General features: G+C 38.1%; 1 protein-coding gene across 8 annotated transcripts in view; it reads right to left on the reverse strand.

Annotated features, from left to right (window-relative positions):
• Positions 1-3180: 3180 nt before the first annotated feature.
• Positions 3181-24345, reverse strand: part of DCAF6 (DDB1 and CUL4 associated factor 6) — an 82272-nt gene continuing 61107 nt past the window's right edge. For 5 of the 8 annotated variants that reach the window (XM_052703080.1, XM_052703077.1, XM_052703069.1 and 2 more), the window contains 6 exons: positions 21820-21861; positions 15051-15189; positions 9520-9676; positions 8455-8543; positions 6504-6609; positions 3181-3623 (listed from right to left, as the gene is read on the reverse strand). In XM_052703080.1, coding sequence (XP_052559040.1) covers positions 3559-3623; positions 6504-6609; positions 8455-8543; positions 9520-9676; positions 15051-15189; positions 21820-21861 — 598 coding nt within the window. In that variant the 3' untranslated portion in view covers positions 3181-3558. The remainder of the gene's footprint in view (positions 3624-6503; positions 6610-8454; positions 8544-9519; positions 9677-15050; positions 15190-21819; positions 21862-24345) is intronic. The other 3 variants (XM_052703081.1, XM_052703079.1, XM_052703108.1) reach the window with 1 other exon arrangement.

Genomic DNA, 24345 nt, shown 5'->3' on the forward strand with positions numbered 1-24345 from the left:
TAAAAACTGATTTAGCCCCGGGTTTCAAAAATCGATGTTTACTGAGGTGAGCCGGGTTACCGCCCAGCTGCCCTCTGTGCTATTTCCTCTATTTCAGCAGAGGTCTCTTGGAGTGACGTGGCTCCAGACCAGGAGGAATAAGGGCTCTGACCTGAGCCGTGCTGACAGCTTAGTTTCTGCTGGAGCCATCGGGTCTGTCCCCCACAACAACGATGCACAGACACAGGGTTCCCAAGGACTATCTATATGCTTTGCATCAGGCCTCAGTCCCGCAGATGGAACCTGGCTCGATGGTATCTTTCCACAGAAAAATGACTGCAGACATCACTGCTCAGCTTTCCAGGCCTGCATCTCTGAGCGTACCCTCCCATCTCTTACACATTTGCACACGTACCTCCACTAACATCTATTTTAAGCACTTATTTCTGGATTTTTTTCCTTCAAAATCAACCTCCAGAATTTTCTCAAAGTGCATAAGACATAGAGATCATTCTACCTTAAAGCTTTTTTGAAGTTACATTTATCTACCGCTTAAAAGAAGATTTTATGGCAAGGGTAACACAGGATGACGTCTTCAGTGAACCCCACCCTGCCTCCAGTGGGGGAAAATGGCACAAAGACACTGAGCTTCAGCAGATCACTGTGCAAACAGGCTCAGCCAGCACCTCTGACATTTAAACCAGAGAATGCGCCTACAGTACCCATCTGCCTGAGCTCCAGCACCCAATTAGTTGCCAGGAATCACAGCAATACACCAAAGAAATTGCTTTTTCATCTTTGCAACAGTCGTAATATCTTTCTGAAAGGCATTCCGGTATCTATGGAATTCTACATGAGCTTGACGACAACTGAACCCTGGCATTAGATAGTTACTCTTCATTTTAATTGAAGGATTAATTTCTAGGATGTGAACACTTACAGCAAGCTGCTGCAGGACAGGATAGCAGAGTAGGAGAACAGCAGCTTGAGCACACCAACAGTCTTCAGTTCACACAGCAAGAAAATAAAACATCCCCGGAGTCTCACTGGCTCTCCTGTTTGTCACATTTGGGCTGCTGGCAAGGCAGTGAGAAACAAAATATCTTGGAGATTTACCTTTCAGCATGCAGTCAGATCAACTGCTGGTTCGATGTGTTCCAACAGTATTACTCATGGTTTCCCCGCTAGGGGGAACCCTGGCCCAAAGCTGTGAGGGTTCGGATTGTGGGTCAGGAGTTGGTTTTCTGCTTGCTTGCTTTCTTTGATTCCAAGCATCTTTGAATAAGGTTTTCATTTATTTTTCCTTTGTTGCTGTAAGCTCCAGAGATTTACCACCAGTTCTGCCAACAGTTCCTATTACTGCACTGTTCTGGGAGTTGAGACAGAACCAATTACCAAAAGCTCTTCCAACCGAAGACAAACCCGATAGGTAGGGTAGTTTTAGAAGTGCAACTTGAAAAGCATCACTGAAGTTTGACAGAAGTCTTTCAAATATCAGTCTTTTGCCCATGTTGAAACTCAACAACCCCTTTATTTGGCAAAGCCACATCTAAACATATGGAATTTAAAATTGATTTGTGGACCATCCTAGTGAATGGTTACCATGTCCATATGCTTGAGAATGAGTGAAAAAAACAATGGAATTATAGGTAATATGCAAACACAAGTCTCACAGAGATAGCTTTCTGCTGTAGACACAATGATCTAGTTAAATAATTGGCAGATTAGCAGATATGTTTCAAATATCCCCTTCAGAGGTTCACCTGCTCCAGACCGAACAGATACATCAAATAGTGTGCTACTTTGTGTTTCCAATACAGAAATGCTCCAGACGCCTTGCAGAAAAACAGCTCTGTTCCTCCCACCGATAAATCAGAGCAGCAAACTCTAATAACAGGCACATCAGGTCTACCACATATATTTACTACATAGTTCTCCAAACTTAATAGAAGGAGTATTAAGAATTCAAGGGAAATACCCATATTAGAGTTACTTTCACTCCATAGCTTAAAGAACTTAGCTTGATTTCTCACACCATGCCTTGCTTACGGCAGATACATTCTCAAAATCTTACCAGGCTTCCATCCTTTGGGTAGGAAGTTTCCCATTTCCCACAGCTGTGCGGTGTTCCAAAACATCCAATGCTCTCAGCACCCTCTGTCTCCAAAGCCTTTTCTCCTCCACAATTATTTCCTCTTTCCTAAATTCACTTTGTTGGATTGCTTTGGAAGCCTTTGTACTTTGCTCTTGCTTACTAATCCTCTGTGTTCACCTGCCCAGTTTTTCTTCTCAACCATTCTTCTAACCTTAAAAAAAATTAAAATAAAAATCCCTATCCATCTCCTCACTCTTTTCTTCCACTCCATTCTTCCTTTGCCCTTTTACTGGCACTTGGGTTCCATATAATTGCTGCTTCCATCTCCTCAAAGTCTTAGGTTTCTCATCTCCCTGTACTTCTGTGATTCACATCCCTTCTCCAAGCCTTTTGCCTGTATTGAAACTGGAATCAGGTCCCTGCAAGGCTTGGGGTGTGGAACCTCCCACTCAGGTACCCTCATCCATCTGATTTACAGTTCCTGACATTTTCTCGCTCGCAATGGAGCTTTTTGGCATCTGCATCCTTGGCAACAACAGCCACTGAGCAAAGCTGCTCTGTTCCATGTTCTTTTGTCTTCCTTCACTTCCTCTTTTCCACTGCCATCCAACAGCATAAAGAGAACGGGTACAGCCTGTTACCCTCGGACTGATCAGCCTTTCTTCCTAAGTAACTACTCCCAGGAAGCAATGCACAGGAATTTCCTAATTCACACTCACTTAGTACACCTACAGTATATTTTCTCTGTTCTAAATCTAATGGAAACTAAGCTATATCTGCTGCTGCTGTGAAGAGCTGGCATCACAGATCTACTGGTGAAACAGAACTACTTCACCAGCACTGCAGATTCAAGCATGAAGCATAGAAAGTGGCACTATAGTATGACTGACAGACAATGCTGTGGAAGTACGTGTGGGTTACATCCATGGAAATCCAAGAACCAAAAAGCACGGTGTCTCAAAGTCACCTGCTTTGTTCATTACAAGAAATAACTGCATTTGTCACTTCACAAACATTGTAGGAAAGAATGCAAATGAAAGCAGAAATAGAGATAGAGGGACAAGGTGATAAATCAATGGCTGCACAAAGAGAAAACAAGAAACTACTTAAAACAACCAAATCTTTTTAATTAGAAAGCAACGAACATGCAAACAGCAGGTATAGAAATTTATTTGAACCAACGTTTTTACTATAATGAAAGTTACTTTAAAACATTGATCCAAGCTCCCACATTTGCAGGTTAAGGAAAATATTGCACTTTGCATCTCCTAGCACCCCTCATACATGGCAAAACATTTTAAAAACATTTTTGCTTATTTTACTTGCACACTCTCTCAAAGTCATGCACACAGTCATTCAAAAACAGAAGGTTAGGTTATCCAAAAGCAGTATCTTAGAATTGCACTAAAGCTCTGTAAGGAAAAATATAATTAATGTCTTGTACAAATTCCATTAACATCTAGGTGCTTGCACACAACTGCCGGTTATTCTTCATCTTCATTTTCATTCTCCTGACCAGATCCTTCTGATCTGTCGCCTTCCAATCGGTCTGTAAGGCACAGAGAAGATTCAGTAAAGAGAGCTTCCAAATCTGGGGGGTATTGGCAATGCAGTATCTCTCTGGGCTATTATACAATGCAGAGTGGCTGTGCGTTACACAGTAATAGAACCATGAAGGAAGCTGAAAATGGACTGACAGCAGGGATTGGACAGACAACACTGCAATGAGAAACAACAGTGACAGCAAAAAGTGAATTTTGTGTACAAAATGAGAAACCTAGTAGGTGCTGACCGGCTGTCAGCACAGAAAGGATGAATGAAAGCATTATATTAAAAAAAGAGACGGTGAGTCCAAGGGATTGAGGATATTGTTCTGAGAAGCTACAATTAGAAATTTGTATACTCCAGGAAACTGCACAATTGCTATCTGTCACTGTATGTGTAAAAAAACCTTACTTCTTGATGTTTAATGACTGGCAGACACAGAACTGTGTGTAGGAACAATATTGGCTCAGTATGAATCACTCAAAGAACATGCACTGCCAGGTTAAGAAAAACCTCACTCAACAATAACACAAATAAAATAAATGAAATTGTAATAAATAAATAGACAACAAAAACAAAAACCAACAACAAAACAAAACCCCAAAAAGCAAAAAAACAGCAGAGGTAAAGCACACCACTGGCCTGGATACAGTGGCTTTTCTCTTCTTTTCCTGGCTGTCTTCTCCACATAGATAAGTAGGAGGTGAAAGAGGAGCAGCAATTGCTTCCAGGCAGAGCTTCCCTCCTGCTTCATCAATACAAGGCCACTACTCTGCTCAGCCAGTGCTGGACCTCCTCCTCATTCTCAATATCTAATGCATCTGCCACACTCATCTACAGTTCCGCTAGTTTTCTACCCCACGTGTCATACCAGCCTCCCAAAACCTCCTGTCTCTGCTTCCTTCTCAGTACCATAGAATCACTACAGTTAGAAAAGACCTTTAAGACAATCTAGTCTAACTATTCATCTACCACCAATATGGCCCACTGAATCACGGCCCTACGTATTACATCTACCCTTTCCTTAAATGCCTCCAGGGATGGTGACTTCACCACCTCCCTGGGCAGCCTGCTTCAATACTTCACCTCTCCTTCTGAGAATAAATTCTTCCTAACATCCAACTTGAACCTCCCTGGAGCAAATTGAGACCATTTCCTCTCATCCTATTGCTGCTACCTGAGAGAAGAAGCCAACCCCCACCTCATCACAACTTATTTTCAGGCAGCTGTAGAGTGATAAGGTCTTCCCTGAGCCTCCTCTTCTCCGGACTGAACAATCCCAGCTCCCTCAGCCACTCCTCATAAGACCTGTGCTCTAGACCCTTCACAGCTTTGTTGTCCTTCTCTGGACATGCTCCAGAGCTTCCATGTCTTTCTTGTAGTGAGCAGCTCAAAGTTGAACACAGTACTCAAGGTGTGGTCTCAAGGGTGCCAAGTAAAGGGATAATCATCTCCCTGCTCCTGCTGGCAACACTGTTTCTGACACAAGCCAGGATGCCACTGGCATTCTTGGCCACCAGGGCACACTGCTGCCTCAGGTTCAGTTGAGCGTTGACCAACACCCTCAGACCCTTTTCCTCTGTGCAGCTTTACAGCCACTCCGCCCCAAGCCTGTAGCGTTGCATGGAGTTGTTGTGACCAAAGTGCAGGACCCAGCACTTGGTCTTATTGAATTTCATCCCATTGGCCTCAGCCCAGTAATCCAGCCTGTCCAGATCTCTCTGAAGGGCCTTCTAGCAGAGAGATCAACACTTCCCCACAACTTGATGTCATTTGCAACCCTAATGAAGGTGCACTCAATTTCCTCCTTCAATTCATCAATACAGATATCAAACAGGATCGGCCCCAGTACCAAACCCTGGGGAACACCCCTGGTGACTGTACACCAACTGGATTTAACTCCATTCACCACCACTCTCTGAGCTCAGCCCTCCAGCCAGCTCTTTACTCAGCAATGAGTCAAGGCATGTCTAGGAGACAGCTGCCCAGCTTCTCTGGAAAAATACTGTGAGAGGCAGCGTCAAAAGCTTTGCTGAAGTCTACGTAGACTACATTAACAGCCTTTCCCTCATCTACCAGGCTGGTCATCTTGTTACAGAAGGAGATAAGGTTGGTCAAACAGGACCTGCCTTTCATAAACCCATGCTGGCTGGGCCTGATTCCCCAGTTGTCCTACACATGCCCATGCAATGTCATCATGCTCAGGATGATGTGTTCCATAACCCAGGTCAGGCTGACAGGCCTCTAGTTCCCTGGATACCCCTTACGATCCTTCTTATAGCTGTGCATCACATTAGGAAGACCCCAGCCCTCGGGGATCGCTCCAGTTGAGCAGGAATGCTGACAGATGGTGGAAAGCTGCTTGACAATCACGTCTGCCAGCTTCCTCAGCACCCTCAGGTGGATCCCATCCAACTTCACAGACCTGTGACAGTCCAGGTGGAGTACAAGGTCCCTAACTGCTCCCCATCCCAGACTTCCAAGTCAGGAGGCTGAGTAATCTGAGGATAATTGGTCTGACTATTAAATATGGATGTAAAGAAGGCATTAAGAACCTCAGCTTTTTCCTTATCCTCCATGGCTGTTTCCCACTATTCCAGGGTGGATAGTATGGTCACATTTAAAATATATTGTGCCATTTTCTTGTTCTTCGAGGTTAAAGAAACAAACAAACAGACAAAAGAAAAAAAAACAGCTGCGAAATGTTGCAAGTCTCACACCACAGAAGCAATTCCATAGCACTTCTATTAAGACAATGAAGATCCTTTAACTTTTTCACAGACCTCAGATGTAGGCAGATAAAACTGAAGATCTTTATGGTTCCCCAACCCATCTGCTTTTTCATAGATCAATGTGGTGGTCAAGTCCTAAAGAAGTCTCTCACCTGCTCTTATGTGATTCAAAGATGCCAACATTCGTAACATAAAAGATGCTGGAACAGTGATAGTGTTTCTGGTTTCTTCCAGCATTAACTCATTACGTGTTATAACCTAGAAGCAGTGAAGGGGAAAAAAAGCATAGAAACAAATATAAACAAAATTGTATCAATATTTGTTTGACGATATAAAGTTTCTACACATTTACAGTATCCAAAATTGCGTTAAGTGAGAATTACTTTAATAATTACTAACAAATATTGTTATACCAATTCTATGGTGGTAAGAAAAGTAAGACAGTGGACTCCGCCAACAGATATCTATTAGTCTACCTAAAGAGTATTTTAATGAGATCATCACTCTGTTGCTGACGCCCATAGCAGATATTCAGACAGGCAGCTAAGAAAAACTTTCAGAAATGAGACCTTGCATGAAGTAGGAAGGACTGAAGAAAGAGTGTTACAGATGGCAGCTATTGCAGAAAACAAAGTTCCAGCACCAACACTAGCCAAGAATGTGGGAAGGAAAAGAGATGAGGTTACCCCAAACTCCTACCTTCATGCTGCTTGAAATTTCTAGCAAAAATCCAAGGAACACAAGCAATTATTCTATTCCTGTTCAGGAACATTCTTCAGCTCCATGATTTTTTTGAACAGATCTCCAGCTTTCTAGTAACTTGAAACAGCCATTCCCTACCCTCTTGGTTTCAAGGAAAAAAAAATCTCCACTAACAAGCACCTTTGCTTCTTCTGCCTCCTCTCTTGCTCAAGGTAGTTCCCTACTGCTTTGCCACTAAATTCTAATTCACCCATCTCTCAGATCACATTTTCTGGTATTACAAAGCATGCAGATTTCTCTATGGGGAGAACTTCAGACCATTATTCAATCCTTCCTTGCAGAACAGCTGCTGTAAGGCAGGTAAATAACGCATTTCTCTCTTTTTTTTTTTCCCCCAAGACTCCTTCTTAAGCCTGCCCCTCTTCTAAGGAAAATATTCTTGCAATTGTTGGCAGTGATGTCCTCCCAGAGGAGTCAGAGACCCCGTTCTCTGCTGCCACCATCTGCTTACCAGGCAATTCTGTACAGCTGACCATTCCTCAAAAAACCAAACTCAGAAGACAGCATTGCCATTTTTTTTTCCTTCTTTCACAAGTATCAACACAGTAACTACTTTTAGCACACACTGATGTTTAGCAACAGATACTTATGAACTTTGCAGACTCCCAAATATTTCATCAGTTAAGCTATCACACAATCGACACTTAGGCACCTCATCACCCCGTGCTACTTTTCCAAAATAATGGCAAAGTGTTCAAAACTCACACAGGGATGGTTGCCTGTTTTTAAAGGGGTCATAGCTAAGGACTGTTGTGCTGCTGTGCAGTTGTTTCTTATTGTTTTGTTTTTAAATAGATGTGGCACTAATAGAGCAAAATAAAAACAAATACGGGCTAGTATAACCCTTCTGTCCAAGAGATTGTGCTAAAAAAACCCCAACGTTTTAATAAGTCATGTTATTCCATAAAGTTCCTGATTTGCACTCTTAATTTAACTCCTTTTAATGTCATATAATATTAAATAGGATTGATTTTTCTGTTCCTTGCTCTTCTGTATATCACTGTTTCCTTCAGTTAGTTTGTTTATATACAATCAGTGCCTTCATTTCTAATTTCTGTGTTTTCCTTCTCTATTTGACTCTTCATGCTTTTTCCAGCTTTTCTTGTACATGATTTATTATATTTTCATATTCTATCATATAATTTGTAGGAGTGTTAATGAAATACAAAGTGAATCTGTGTGCTGATACGAAAGTTAGTGGCCATAAAGAACAATTTTTTATTTGTACTTTTTTTTTTAACATTAGATAATTCTGCTAATTCAGTATCTGTAATTTGCAGCAAGGACTTCTATAGAATGAGAAGACGCAACATAAATGAGAAATGGAGGGAAGGTTCTTACTTCATCTGCAAGTTTCCTGTTAAAAATCCTGGATTCTTCCAATGGTGACCAAATTTTTATATCATAGTCAATTCCCGAAGAGGCCAGAACTATAAGTAAGTAACAACAATCATCAATGAAATATGTCATTAGACAGAAGCAAGATAATACCAAATATGAAAGTACACTTGAAAGTTTCAGCGTCCTTCATGTAAACGTCTTTGGTATTCAAATATACAAAAGCAGTGGATACTCTTAGGAACACTTCTATAATATGCAAAACAGCATGGTAGTACATCTTCCAGATCACTGTACAAAAACTCTATGAGAATAAAACTTCCACAGAAAGATCTCAGTAACTGGAAATCTGTGTAAGATTAACAATCCTATGATCCAGTGGGATTCATCAGAAAAAAATCCAAGCTCTTCTGCTATTATTTTAACTTTATATTTTTATAGTTGACTATTTTTCTACAGCCACGTAGGCTATGAAGAAAAATAACACAAATGCTTTCTTTGGCTGTGTAGAAGTTGCAGAATGGCTCAGATTTTTCATTCATGTGTCAGATGACATCTGATTCCTTCTGCTACTTTGGTTCATCTTTTCTATAAATATTTCCCCCTAAATACAAACTGATAGGATTCCTATGAATTTTGTTTGTTCTAGTCTCACAGTGCCACAGAATGCAAATGCGTTTCACTCAATTATCAAACAGAGCAAGTAGAGACCAGACTCAAGTATCACGTCCTAGAGTGTTGGCAACATTTCAGTGACCCCCATATTTCACTCAATAGCATCATGGAAAACAATGCATTAGGAGGGGGAACAAGAGATGAAGATTCTTTTTACTCCACCTCAGCTTTCTATGTATATACTCTGTCAGTAATGTTTTCATTCCAGTAAGTTACTGAATGAGGCCAAAGTCATTAGCCCAAGACCAAATTAAAAGCAGCATTATCTAACTTACACTGGGAAAAATGAACAAGAATTTAATGAGAGTCTATTATATAAGGAACTAAAGACTGAGTTTTGAGAAACAATACAGATAACTTGAATATATAGTCTGTGGAAAGCGACCATCTTACTTGGGTCAAATGGATGAGGCTGAAGACAATTTACCACATGATTATCAGCTTCCAGCAGCATGAGATGTTCAGCAGTATGGCGATCCCATATAAAAATATGGCCACAGTCCGAACCACTCATGACAAAATTAGATCCCCAAAAATTGGCTTCTTTTATCTGTAATAAAAAAGCAAGCACAATTAGTTTACTTTACTTTTACTTACAATTTACTTTACTTTACAATTACTTTACCAGCTTTAGAAACACATCAAAAAGTATAATCCCGTTTCTACAGTACCGCTGCATCTGAATTCAGAGCTCTGCTAATAGAGAAAGAGCACCTATGGAAATTTAAAGGAAACATTTAAAGAAAAACAGTCAAAAAAGAAAACTTAGAAGGTTACAGATCTCCAGAGCAAACGGGCTGCTAACTAAGAAACGAGACTCAGCAGATTGGAAATAAATAAGAGATACTACATTATAGCTGAAGGTCTACAGAGTGCGACAGCAGATTTGTTACTTTGCAGAGAGATGAGATGGGTGCACGAATCACTTTTTGGGAAGTGAGTCTACTTAAGCAGATGAAAGTAGAAGCTGCTCTCCCTTCAAGTGGAACCTGTAATATCATAGTCTCATTTTTTCACTATTTTTTTTTTAAACATGGGGATGAGGCATTCTGTTCCATATGGTTGTACCTACAGTTGTTTTGTTAGGGTGTGCAGATGTCCTTGTGAAATGCCTGAAGTTGTATGACTAACATTTGTCAGATATCAGGAATACTTGCATGCTATCAGTGAAAAGTGCTTGTCACAATATCCAAATTTATTTCATTTTAAAAAAAAATTAAACACATATCTTGCTCATATGTAACACATATCTAATTTAGAGGTGGCATATTCAGTGAAGGCCTGCAGTTTATAACGAAGGTCATTCTAGCACTTTCGACCAGTTCAGAGCATTTTACTTTGCAGTGGCTGGATTAATATCACACAAACTTTATTAAGTCACTCAGTTGTAAAAAATAATAATTGGATCATTGTTGTTTTCAACCTGCAGAAAACTCCTCTACAGTTTTATTGATAACAAGTTAGTTCAAGCCTCAGTAATTATTGCCTGTAGTCAAAACAGTCAGGAAGGATTTTTTATGTGCCTGTTGGAAAACATTGGAAACCTCCTTCATTTGAAGGAGGAAATTCTACACCTCTGACAATAAGACTGATAACTTTACTTGAAAGATGCAAAACTTACTCAGGAATTCCTGAAAAATCAGAAAAAACTAGGAAGAAATTAAAAAATACTGCACTGTGACTTAAAGTGTGCACACTTAAAGTGTGTTGTAAATAAACACAATTGGGCTGAATGTGCCACTCCCTGAAGTATACTGTAGAAAGAGTCAAGGCCCTGAGAAGACTTCCAGGAAGCCAGACACTTCTCACTGTAACTATATATAGTTTGTTGCAGAGCTTCACAATCAGCTAAACATGCCTACGTATGCTATACCTAGAATACTATGCAGTGATGTACTATATCTTCCATTTCTTTTTTTCTTGATGTGAAGTGCTATAATTCAGGAGGTATTTGTATGTCAAATTCCATAAGTATTTTTAGTCTCATCAACGTTGTTCTTCTGGATGTGATTTGCTAACAATGCCGTGACACTTTTCTACTGAGGTCACCATCCTTCCCTTTGAAATGGCTAGGCTCTCCTCTCCTTGGTTCTGAGAATTGAAAGCAAATACAGTCAGTAACAAGATAACTAACTTAGCTCATATTTGACTTGCAAAATTCCCTGGGAGACAAGTGAGAAGATAAATCTGAACCACCTTCAAGGCCTCCCTGGATGTGGCTCTGGGCAGCCTGGTCTGGTGGTTGGTGACCCTGCACATAGCTGGGGGGTTGAAACTAGATGATCGTTGTGGTCCTTTGCAACCCAGGCCATTCTACAATTCTATTATTCTCTTCTTTGTCCCCATCCCTTCCCTGAAAACATAGCATGGTTATCAGATTACAAAATAATGTATCATCTAATAATTGTTCATACATACCAATTATATTTATTATATATTGATTCACGTGACTGTTTATATTAGACTAACATTTTTATTTTTAAAATACTGTTTGTAAATAATTACCTGTATAGTAATTATTAAATTACTTATTAATTATGAGTTCTGGAACTAATGTAGCTGAAGCAGCCCTATGAAACAGTGATGTTGCAGTGAAGACAGTTGTGTAAACAACAGAGAAATTGCAGGCCAGGAACAAATGGCCTCCTTAGATGCATCAGATGTGCATCTCCTTGAAAAGCAATGCTGTTATTACTACACACCTGTAACATTCACAATAATCTTATGACTATTGCCTAAAAGAACATGGCTAATTTAACATCTGAACACCCAAAATAGAAACTTAGAATAATTTTCAAGAAACAACTATGCTTGTTAAATGCAGAATAATCTTTCTGTGCCAACGCCTTTCTCTCTTGCCTTCACTGTCTGAACATCTGTAATCCAAATGACGTCAATTACTCTGAGCAAACAAGAATGGGTCACTTCCTTCACTAATGGTTGTAATCTTCAGAAATCAATCTGTAATCTTCTGATTTTACACTAACTAGGATGTCATAGTAACCATCTGAACTATCTGAAGGACAGGTTAGATGGCATTAGCTTTCTCACTTGCCATCTTCCAAGTCATCCACAGACTAAGAGGTTAGATGGGATGGCAGAGGGAGAAGGGATGCTTCTTCAAGAGCAGTCAAACTCAGTCACAATGCAAGAGCTGAAAGCTTCACACTAATCTGATCTTTGGGCTGCAATTTTCAAATGTAAACCTACACAAAAGATTACATTTAAATAGTTCTGAAGCTTGGAGTGCATTAATTTTTTTTGAATTGACATACCCTGGGAGGAGATACATGAACAGAAATTTCCCATAGAGCAGCTTTCAGAGTCCACACAGATGTTGTCCAATGCTTGAAGTACAGCACAAAATCATATTCTTAAATAGTAATAATTAAGGAATCTCACACAAAAGAGACAGAAACCTAAGTACGAAAGAGGGCAGAAGACCATTTAAAAATAATCCTATTATGGAACTGTGCTCTGCGTAACACATCACAAAAAAGCTCTCCAGTAGGCAGCGCCTTCATCCCTTCCTTTTGCACAGCTTTTTCAGAAAAATGCACTGGAGGAAAGGACACACACACAGCCCTGTTCTGTGCCTTGCCCCAGCTATGCAGATTTAAAAAAAGCCATGATAAAGAACCATAATAAGTAAGCTGAACCATTACCACTGTTAAAAATATGCACTGTATTTCCAGCATTAAATACATCCACTATCAAATTTCAGCCTTGGGATCTTGCTAGGTCTTTGTCTATAAGAGTATGTTCCTATGATACAGTCATAGCTAAAAATAAGCCAAGAAAATGGCATTTCTGGAATCTATAGTCTAGGACACATTTCCAATATTTTCATCTTTCTGCAGTTTTTGTCTTATAGGTCTCATCTTTTTATTGTTTTGTTACATAAAAGTGCATCCAAACCATCCATAATCATAGATAACCTTATTTTATTCTCAGTCATTCCTGCTTTCTTCGTATACTCTTGAGCATTTGCTTATTTTATATTTCTAATTTTCAAATGACTTAATTTTAGCATCACATAAAGCAACAGATTTCAAATTCATAATTAAAATACTTTATGTTTTCAAACTTTTGGTGCATGCATACCTAATCTATCATCTGCTTCTTGATTACATAAATATGCTCTACTGAAGAACAGAATTTCTTTCAAGCTGACTTTTTAAAATGGGAATCTGGGACTTGGGGTGAGTATAATGAAAGGAAGAATGGCAAATGTACAAAAAGAAATGATTAAAGAGAAAATTAGTAAGAAAGAGAGCAGAGAAACAGAGAAATTGAGGTACATGGCAAAAGAAAAATTCTGAAGAGAAAGAAGTTTGGGCTCACAAGATCATTCTTTCCCTGAACAGGCAGAAAGAAATAAGAAATCCCACCCCCTGCCCCCCTGCCATCACACTGCTGCTATTATTCTTTTCAAATATCTTGCTTTCTAACAATACAGGAATTACACAAAATATGATCATTACAGTTTTTTGTGAGATTGCCAAATTAAACTCTCAAAAGTCAGAAAGCACCCAAATTAACCAATCGCATGCCTGACGTTAGTTCATTTCTCTTATATACATATGATCAAAATAACACATGTATGTCATTGACAAGACAATTTCATCCCTGGGTAGCTCAAGTGTATAGGAAACAGAGAAAGTGTATAGAGAGTGTGTCCTTTAAACTGTCTCCATCACAAATTTGAAATGGAAACCAGCTTTCTTCCTGCACAGTGGAGTCCATCAGAAAAAAGAAAATTTAAAATGGTGTCTGCCAACATAGAAACAAACATTCCAGTCTTCTACTGTATGCATGCCTTGTCAGAAGCGCTCGTGTAAAACTGAAGCTAAAACACCAAACCAAATTCTTCAGAAGCTAAATAATGTCGTGCATGGAATAATCTGTGCAACAACACATACACAGAAGGAGACTAAATGAAGACCACTTAGAAAAGCTTAGTCTTAATATCTCTGAACTAAGTGCTCGATAATACGACTTTTAAACTAATGCATTTTTGAGTAATTAAATTTATTTTGTGAAACACAGTGCAAGATCTTGCCATTAATCAAATTTATTCTAGGCTTTATTGTTTTATGCTTACTGAAATATGCACTTATTGAAGCAATTTCCCCACAGTGTAATCAAGGCCTTTCATTTAAACTCTAGAAAACTGCTCTTGGAGGAAGAGGGACTGCTCCTCAGATCATCTTCAAAACAAGTCACTTAGTATTTCTACAAAGCATCACCTAGCATTGAGAACTTCATACCTTCCAAGTACTGTAAAAAGACAAAAAAAAAAAAAAAAAAAAAAAAGGAGCAGAAAGGAAGACAGCATTTGTTTTTCATGCACCACTGTTTTAAAAACATTAGCTGTACTTTTCCTCAAATAATGCACTTCGTATGAAAAAGGCAGAGCATTTAGTATTGATAGTTAGATTAATAATAGCAGTTATTTCCTTTTTAAAATTCAAATATGTCAAATCTCTTTAAAATTATTATTGAATCCTTGCTTTTCCTTTCCAAGCTCTTCAAAATTATTGAATTCTCACTCTCCCTTCCAAGCTCTTCAAAATTTAATCATTAATTCCCTTTAAAGAGCTTGGAAGGGAGAGTGAGGATCCAATAATAATTTTGAAAGCAGTCACATTTTATATCACTTAAGCTGACAGATAAACACCGAAATTTCAACAAAATACAAGGAGAAAATCAAACTGCTGAAAACTTGATTGTCTAACATGGTGCCACACGAGCCGTGCTGATCTTCATTTTCATTTAGAGCAAATTATACATATGACTTCCGACTGAATACACAAGTGCAAGTGTTTACAACATCCTTTTTGGAAAGCTAGTCAATGTCGCACCCACACTATTTCACTCCACACAGAAACCTATGGCTCCAGAAGCAAACAAAGCATTTGTACCATTGTTCGGGAATTCCGATGACCTTTATAAACCATCTTTATTAAAGGACGTCTAATGTTCAAAGTCTCCAACTCTTCCATTTCTTTCCTTTCTTTCCTCCTTCTGAAGAGCTCCTGAATGCGGGCAACAGCAGATCGTCTACAAATAGCACAGAAAGAGAACAGTACTGAAAGACCAGTTCCAAACATAGAAATGGGCTATCAAAACAGGGCTGTAAGATAATAATTAGGCACTCAAACACACTCTCCATAAGTTTGGTACAAGCACCAACGCTATTTCGAATGTAAAACTGCAGACTTTTAAAGATATCCATCCTGACTTAGAGCAAGAACAGCATGCAAGACAGCGGACTGTCAAGTGATGCAACATTTCATTGCCTCTCTGAAGTACAAACATCAGGTGCTGGCAAAATTCACGTGCTTTTTTTATGAAGTGCTAGAGGTAACTTCCAAATACAATGAGGTAGCAAAACTCTGAAGTGAAAGATTTATGCTAATACAGACATTTAAAAACACAGAAAGCTATGAAGGACCTAATGTGCCTTCCAGTGTGATTTGTTTGTGGGTTTTCATGGTGGTTTTTTTCCTCCCAAATTTCATAAAATATACTTTTCTTTGTTATTTCCTTATGATACAGTTCAGGGCTTAAACACCTTTTACAAGTGGTCCTACTAAGGATGGAAATGATTTGAAATAATTTACTGTAGAAACTACCCCTATGTTAGCAGTCTTCCTGGAATAACAAAGACAAATAAGCCAAATGATATATTCTGCTTTGTGACTATTTAGTTCCAGGAAACTACTTCTTGATAAAGATCTGAAAAGACCCTGGTGTAATGTTTCTCCACTTTAACCCTAAGTTTGTAGATCCCTATAATTCCAGTTATAACCAAACTAACCACGTGCACCTAGCTCTTCTTTCATTCTTTATCGGGGTTGCTATTAGCTTTGAGGTCCTGAACATACTCTAATGAGAACATCATTCCTCTGGGACGAGTAGGTACAAATTTTAGCAGAAAGCAAGGAATCAAACTATAGAAATATATAGGATCCTGAAAACTAAACTGATCCAGAATTGAACAGATGTGAAACCTTGGTACACTGCTGTGCAAAGGCTAGTAGCCTGAATTAGGCTGTAAGTGATGTTGTGGTGTTTTAACTGCTGATTCTGGATTCCTGCAACTGGAGTCTTTCCCAGAAAAAAAACCTCCAGAAAACTCTATCTCATAATTCTCTCTAACAATGGTCTGCATGCTTTTGTTTCATTTTTGTCATACGAGGAAGTTGGACAATAAAATTAAGATGAATTGTTATCCTACAGCTAGACAAAGATGAAAATTAATCCAAATGATCAATACAGAATATACATGCATTTATAGAAAACTGTCAAACCATGACAAGTCTTCTAATGTGGCAAAACCTTCACAGGATATTTTAATACTTTTTTTTTTTTTTTTTAATAGAAATTAGAGGAGGTTTGTAAGTATTAGTCAACAGATCCACTCAACAGTGAGCTAACACCTCTACTGGAAAACTGTCTGGACAAATTCCATAAAACGGACTACTTCTGTTTCCTTTGTGAGAGTTCTCTACCTCCCCCAGTTTCGTATCTGTGTAGTTCTCTAGTTCCACCTTCATACACAAATACTAAATAAGTATGCTGTGATTGTTAATTATTCTATGTGATGGAAATGAGCGGCACCTGATAAACTAGATAAATTACTTGCAGAAATCTTAAACAATTATTTATAGACATTTAGCTTTGTATCTGTTTAAAATGAAGTTGTTTCTGAGAGAAATTAAAGGGAATAACAATTGTTATCAACCACATCAACGACCACAAGGCTTCAGAAACAGCGCAGCTACTCATCACAGTAAGACCCTTTTTGATTTCAAGAACATGCCTGCTAGCCTTATGGCTATTGCTCACTGTGATGCTCATGTGGATTTTCGGATGTGGTGCATTCATCCATATTAATCAGTTAACAAAAAGATGAGCAGCAGAGAGGTTGAAAAGTTAAACATCGTTAGGTTTGACACAGCAGGAAATTTATCCATCTCTTTCAAAAGAGATGCTTGCTAGATTGCATCTAAGAAGTTTTGAGATCAAAAGATAGTGTTAAATAACTAACCGGTGTTCCAAAGTAGTTCTTGGATATGTTTTCTTTTGTCTTAGCATTCCTATGAAAATTCACATCCCCATCTAAATTCCCCAACGCAGCCTGTTACAAAAATGTCAAGGCTCTTCAGAATCATGCATTTTTAAAATAAAAGCACAAACAAAAAGCCATTTTTAATAAAAACAGTGCCTTTCCTTTAAGTTCAAGTTCTGAGTTTAAGGCCTTTTATTTTAAAAGACAAAAACAGACTCATACTTCAGTTATCTTATAAAGTCAACGACTACCTTCAGCATGGAGACTGCAGCCAGGCACACGTGGCTGTAACTGTGAGACAGTTATCATGCATTCCAGTAACATGCTGCTACAAGCAGGAGCTTGGCAGAGGCAAGTCTTCTCCATAAAAGATAAATATGAGCACAATCTAATCTTGGATTTTCTAAGGCACACTAACGAATACCACTAAGAAAACAAAAACATATTTGTCTAGGGTTTTTAATTTCTGTTTGTGATAAGCAATTCCTGTCCATTGCAACATAAAGTTAGGCAGCAGTCTAATGATATGAACCATCAGGAGGTAGCGAAGGGTGCTGTGCAATTCTTCTCTCTTCTGAGGTTTGCCTAAGTCTGACTGTGAGCTGCTGCTTCTCTTTCAAACTGCAAACTCTTCCAAGCGTAAACTGACAGATGTTAAAATTTGTACACATTGTGTCAATATTCTTCAGGCAGCTTCATCAATTGATAAAACCAAGCTATTTTCCCATATTCACCAAACAATAAAGACTTGCTGAAAATGCTGGATACAAAAACAATTATTAATTGTTCTTATTTTTATGGAACAGAAAATGTTATGTCTTGTAATGCTAATGAAACTGATTGTTTTCTGTTAGTCACCCTGAAAGTAATGCCTCCTATTTATTTCCATGGTAACTACAACAACTATGAAGAGCACAATAACACTACTTGATAGAGTAAATTCTCAGCTACAAAATACTACTTCTCAACACAGTCATCACCATTAACTGTACATTTTCACCAGCAATGAACAAGAGCTTGCACGCCACACCCATAAAAATCTGCACTTGCAGAGGGGAATCCAATGTGTTTCATAGCTGCTATGAAGACACTGTTGTTAGGAAAATCTTGCCCACACGGTCCATCTTTCATTGGCCCAAACAGATGGAAGACAGAAGATGCCTAATCTGGATTATACAGCAGCTATGGCAGGATAGTCCAGCTGAGACTGACAGTGTGCTCCACAGTCCCCAAACTGGTATGAGGCCTGGAATCATCGTATTGCAAGAAAAAGGTTGTCCTCTTCTCTGGCCTGATTCCAGAAGTACAAGCTTTCAGCTTAGGTAGCAGCACAACATAGTGGTCAGAGTGGATGGTTTACCCAGGCTCCAGGAAATCCAGAAGGATCATCCCTTTCTTATCCCAAAAATGTGTACCAGTTACTGCCTGAGGGCTAAGTCCTGAGCTTTTTCTTCATATATCATCACTCCATGGACTGTTGTTTCAACTCTGGTTTGTAGTGATGACAACACATCTCATTACTGGTAATGATGCAATCCATGAAACTGTCACCTTCAGCATCAGATTGGTTCAATAGGTCCTGACAAACTTCCATACAGTTTCTTTTGTTCCTGTGTGAGCATTCGTGTGACACATCTGGCACAAACTTTGTGATATTCCAGCATTGCCATTGACAGTGACTGCATGGCTGTCCAGAATGTGACTTGTTTTTGATGTCTCCACCATCCACTGCTGAAATGAACCTCACCGTGCTCATACCCACTGTCTGGTCTCCAGAAATGTTCAGCAAGTGTCAATGAAAGTTGATGCATGGAGGAATTCAATGACACACCTTTGCTTCATACACACCTCCATGCCAGATGCCATTTTGTCAGATTGCCCTTTGCTGCCATCTGTCACACAGCAACCATATGTACTGGAATGCTATTGGAAAGGTTCAGTCTCTTCTGTTATAATATCTGCCTCTGACAATGTGTGCCAATATACTAAAATAGGGGGCATTACTTTCAGAGCAGTCCTTATAGTTATGTCCTTAAGCTCTGATTTCAGAATAATTCACTACTCCCATCTTATCTGAAGGTATATGGTTAAAAAAGCTTTAGCTTTAGTTTTTTGCTGTGTTTGTGTAATATCTTATAAAATTGATGTTGAAAGAAAGATGAGCCCCTTACAATCAGCCCGATTCAAGTCTCCAAAGTTGATTGTTATAAATAGTAATGATCAAAAGCGTATTTAAGTTAGGACCTATATTAACTGAATAGGCATTCACAAGTGTAACCATTAATCTTTCAATTATATAGCCAGAAAAATGGAAAAGATGCAAACTCGTAAGCTATAAAGTTTTCAAAAGAAAAGTCTTTGTCACATAGGACATTCTCTTTATGTTTAGGAATTCTGACATCTAATAAGGAGTTCAGAAATATGTATGTACAATCTAATAAGCAGCCTATTATTAAAGCACATTATTTCTCTTAAAATTAAAACATCATTCCTCTTGAAAATACATTTTTTGAGAACAGGGGACCCTCGTTCCCAGCCTACGTTAATAAGTCTGCAGCATGTTTTAAAACAACTGTGCTTATTTGTTACAATTATTTTGAAAGTCACTCTTCTATGTTTCTCAGAAGAAGGAAAACCTAACATCACAATTAACCATCAGCTGAATCTGCAAACAATCTACAGGAATTCAGCCACAAACATTTTTCTAGTTAGAGGCCCAGGTGCAGCTGTCACAAAATTTATCAGGTATCCTAGATAACCCTTCTTCTTTCCAACACCATTATTGCAAGGTGATCGTCTCCCAAGTTCAGCTGCAGCAACTGGTTATGGAGCTCAGGCGCACTTCCTTTCCTGCATTCTTCTTGTCTCAGCTCTGATCACTGAACTGAAACAGCATCGAGTCCTCCAGTACGAAGGATCTTCGCCTTTTAAGGTTCCAAATTCACTGAAACGCATCCAAACACTGTCTGCTTTTGGTACCAGGAACACTGCTTCCTTCTCTGCTGCTGTTTGAAGCTTGTTTTTGTTGTTATTGCCATCTTCTCATCTGAACTATTTTTTCCTATCCAAATCAATGCACGGAACCTAAGGCTTATTCCTTTTACATTAGAAGCAGTTTCTTTTGGTCACTTCTTCATTGACCACGTAGACAAATCCACCTGCCCGCTACCATGTTCTTGCCCAAGAATTCCCACCACGTCTCTTTAGAAATAAGCTGTCATCAGGAAAGTCAAATCCAGCTCAGGAAGGTGGCCAGTTTTTAAACTATATTAAAACAGATCCTGTTCTTGAATGTCAATATTTGATCGCGTTTCTGATTTTAATTACCAAATGCCCATGGTCCTATGGAAGCCTCTGACACTCAGAAAGAGGTTTACTACTGCTGTCAAATATCAAGCGTTAAGGAGGTTCATAAATAGCAGCACAACTGTCATACTAACAGCCCACTGACATCCTAAGAGCAAAAATTTATTTTACTGCTGATTACATAAGACAAAATGTTTACCCAAATGCCTTCCATAAGTCACACAACCAGTATTTCAATTCTCCTTAGATGCAAACCTTTCTAAATTCAACTAAAATCAGAGAAAAGTACAGTGAAAAAAAAATTCTATGCTGAATAAATCACTCATTTTTATATGACATTTATAGCAAACAAAACCTATCTTCCGGACATTACTGAAGAGCTAAAGAACTCCATGGTAAATGTTTAATACAGAAAGGATTGTGAAAGTTAGGTACAATACAGCAAAAAGAACACAGGCTCCTGAGCCCTTACGGATATCACTGTGTTAAATTTATGTATTTCAATTACAGCTGAGTTTGAAATATAAGACAATGGAATATGTGTCTATGGTATTTTCCTCTGAGCATTTAAGATACAGGACTCAGGTTAAGTTCTGTATGAAACAACATCCTATGTCTTTTCCTTTGTAGCCACACAAGGACAGTGTGTTATTTTTCATCTTTAGCATTATTTTCCCTGGCGTTTTTTCTATTTCCTGAGGCTTTAGCATTAAATCACACTAGAACATTCCTCCCTCTTATGGCACATGGCCAAACTGTTTCTCAAACCTTCCATGTTCTTATAACTGATTCACTGAAGTATTTCAGTGAAGAACACGAGATCAAGTGACTTTTCCATTTAACCTGATTATATTTAGCACTTTTTTTTTTAGAAATAGCACTTTTTTGATAAATATGCATTATCAAGTATACCTTTGATAATTACATCTTGTTCAGGGAAAAAAAAAAAAAAAGATGTAAAATCTTATATTTTTTCAGAACTGGGTGTTCTCTAGTGCCAGACAAAGCAGATGCAAAGTTAAACGTTCATCAGCAGCCTAATAAAAAAGATATTTGTTTTTCACAAACTTAACACTTTACAAATTCCATTAATTTCTATGGCACACAATAAAAATGTTAATGTTGTTAAATGTATACGCTGCCATTTTTTTTTTTCCATTTCCATGCAAATACATGCAGCTAAATATAATTCATAGCACTTTAAGTATAGCAATTCTTAAAATGCCAGTTAGATACAAAAAACAAGAACCTGATAAATCCATTATACAGAAATAATAAGGGGGGCGGGGGGAGAAAAAAGAATCAATTACCTCATTATTCTATCACCTATCGCTGTTCCTCTGATATTATATCTAGCAAAGGGAACAACAACTGAAGTCATTCAAAAATGCTGGATATCATGGATAAGGTTTTTAAAAGATTAGCATCCATTACAAAATGTGTTCTACTTCTTCCAGTTGAGGAGATTTATGCTCAATGTGTTAGTATATGAGACTATCTCAATTTCAGCAAAAATAATATTCAGATTACATATTAGTACACAAAGTAGATCCTATAAAATGCAGTAATTTTCATACATTATAGCAGAAATGGAAGCAGCTGCATTATTGTTATTTCAATTTTATGTTTGCATTTGTTTCAAATTTTGATTCACTAGTTTAAAACCTTCCAAACTTCACCTCCACTCAAAGATCAGCTTTTGTCCAAGTCTACAGAAAAGTAATGAAGTCATTTCAGAAGGAAAACAGCCCTGAAAGAGTTGGATTTTTTGTACTTTGTGAAAATCAAGCTCATTCAGTTAAAGACAGAATTCTCTGCTCATAAGGTTTATATATCTTTCTTAGATTCCTCACTCTTCCTCACACACATTACAAAGTACACTGTCCAGGTAAGCCATATTATCTCTCTCTTTTCCAACTACTAAACTTAGTAAATTTTAATGAAGATACACCATGGGCCTAATTTAAGACTTCAAAACCTGTTTATCTTCTCATATTTGTAAAACAAAGAATCATTTCATGTGGCTTTTTTTTTTTTTTTCTTTAAGTGAAAAATACTGTAGGCAATTCCTTATACATTAAAAAGAATGTGTATTGACTAGCCTGTAGTCAATCCAAAATAGAAGCTTCTTTTAGCCACTGATCTTCACCACTCTTTTAATGATGTTCAGAGGTTGCAGAAATGCTACAGGAAAAGAGATGTCACATTCTCAATTCTTTCAATGAATATCCTTCAATATCAAAACTATTTCAACCCGATTCCCAATCAATATTCAGTTGACTTAACCAATTTATCAACCCACAAAAGACTGTTCTATTTCTACATATTTTGCTGCTAGTATTTCAGGCCCTTTTCAAAACACTCATGTAAGTGCAGGGGTTGCATTTCTCTATCTGTCACACAGTCTTCCCAGGCAGGTTAGCTGCACACAAACTACCCTCATTGTGTTTTGAGACATTTAAGGAACTACAGCAAGAGTTCATGTTCCTTCTATCAATTCTTACATTGTATAAGTGAGATAAAAAAGACCCCGTTCTTGTCTGAACACATTAAAAGTTGGAATCAAACAATGAATGTTCTGAAAAATTAGATTTGAAAAATTTGAAAAAAACACCTGTTCATAAATCTGAAACCCACATCTATCCTACTAAAAATTGTCCAAAACCTGCAAAGTTGAAGCAGCAGGAAGTTCTCTATTTATTTAACTTCAAGTCACAATGTCAAAAGAGGTATCAAGAGGGTACTTCAGCCACTTCTTTTCCTTAAGAGGAAGTTTAAGTTCATGACTTCAGAGTACAGGTTCAGAAGGCTCCCCTCCCTTTCTCAGTGGAGGAAGCTTTACTTCACAGTGGAAAGCTGAGACAGTCTCTTCAAACGCATTTCCCCACCTGTGGAGTTTCTCCTATACATAAACAATCAGGTATGGGAGAAAAAAAAGTAAAAAATCCTAAAATGTCCTCCAGACAAAAACTACTGATGTTATATACTGCAGAAGGCTTAATAGTTGAACTGTTTTGTTGTGGGTTTTTTTTTTTTAATTATTTTTTATTTATTTATTTTTAAGCACTGTTTCAGAATTCTTTTGTCCCAGAAAAAAACATTAAATTATTTTTTGCCACTATGTGCATAAATTAGTTTCAGAAAAGCTACATTATTGCAGGACAACCTTATAACTTCTCTGGAAAGAAAAAGCAAACAAAGAAAACAAAAACCCAGTACCTCCTAGATATTCTAGAGAGACAAAATCTAGTACGCTACTTCTGTATTAATGACATTAATTATGTCACAGGGATGACACATGGGAAACTCAATAATTAAGTAAATCTGAGAAGATGAGCTTTAGTAAAGGAATTGTTAGGTAACACAATTTTCTAAGTGAGAAAAGAGAGAATGTAAGACAATAGGAAGCATACTGGTGGACTTACTGGCCTTGAAGGCAATTTGTTCAATGTATTGCTAATGACCTTTGAGCAAAATGTAGGAATGTACTCATGCTATGCATTGAGAACGTGAAATTGGGTAATTTTAAGACTATTGGACTGTAGGACCTTGAGAACAGTCATATACTTCCAAGCTTGCATCTGGTAAAAGATGAGAACATTATCCTGAGAACATTATCCATGAGAACATGATGAAGGAAAGAGTTCAATAGCCTGAAAACAAAAAGCCACCACTATGAGGCAGCCATAGGCAAGAGAGAGGAAAGATGCAACTATATCCCATTGGTACCACTAAAGAATCTTCCCTAGAAAATGAGTAATACTCATACCATTATTCTTAGCAACGTCCACACAGCACAGTGCGCGTAATTCTGGCCTACCAGATTCAAGAAAGAG

This window comes from Tympanuchus pallidicinctus, unplaced genomic scaffold, assembly GCF_026119805.1.
Source record: "Tympanuchus pallidicinctus isolate F22 unplaced genomic scaffold, pur_lepc_1.0 scaffold10, whole genome shotgun sequence".
NCBI classification, from domain to species: Eukaryota; Metazoa; Chordata; class Aves; order Galliformes; family Phasianidae; genus Tympanuchus; species Tympanuchus pallidicinctus.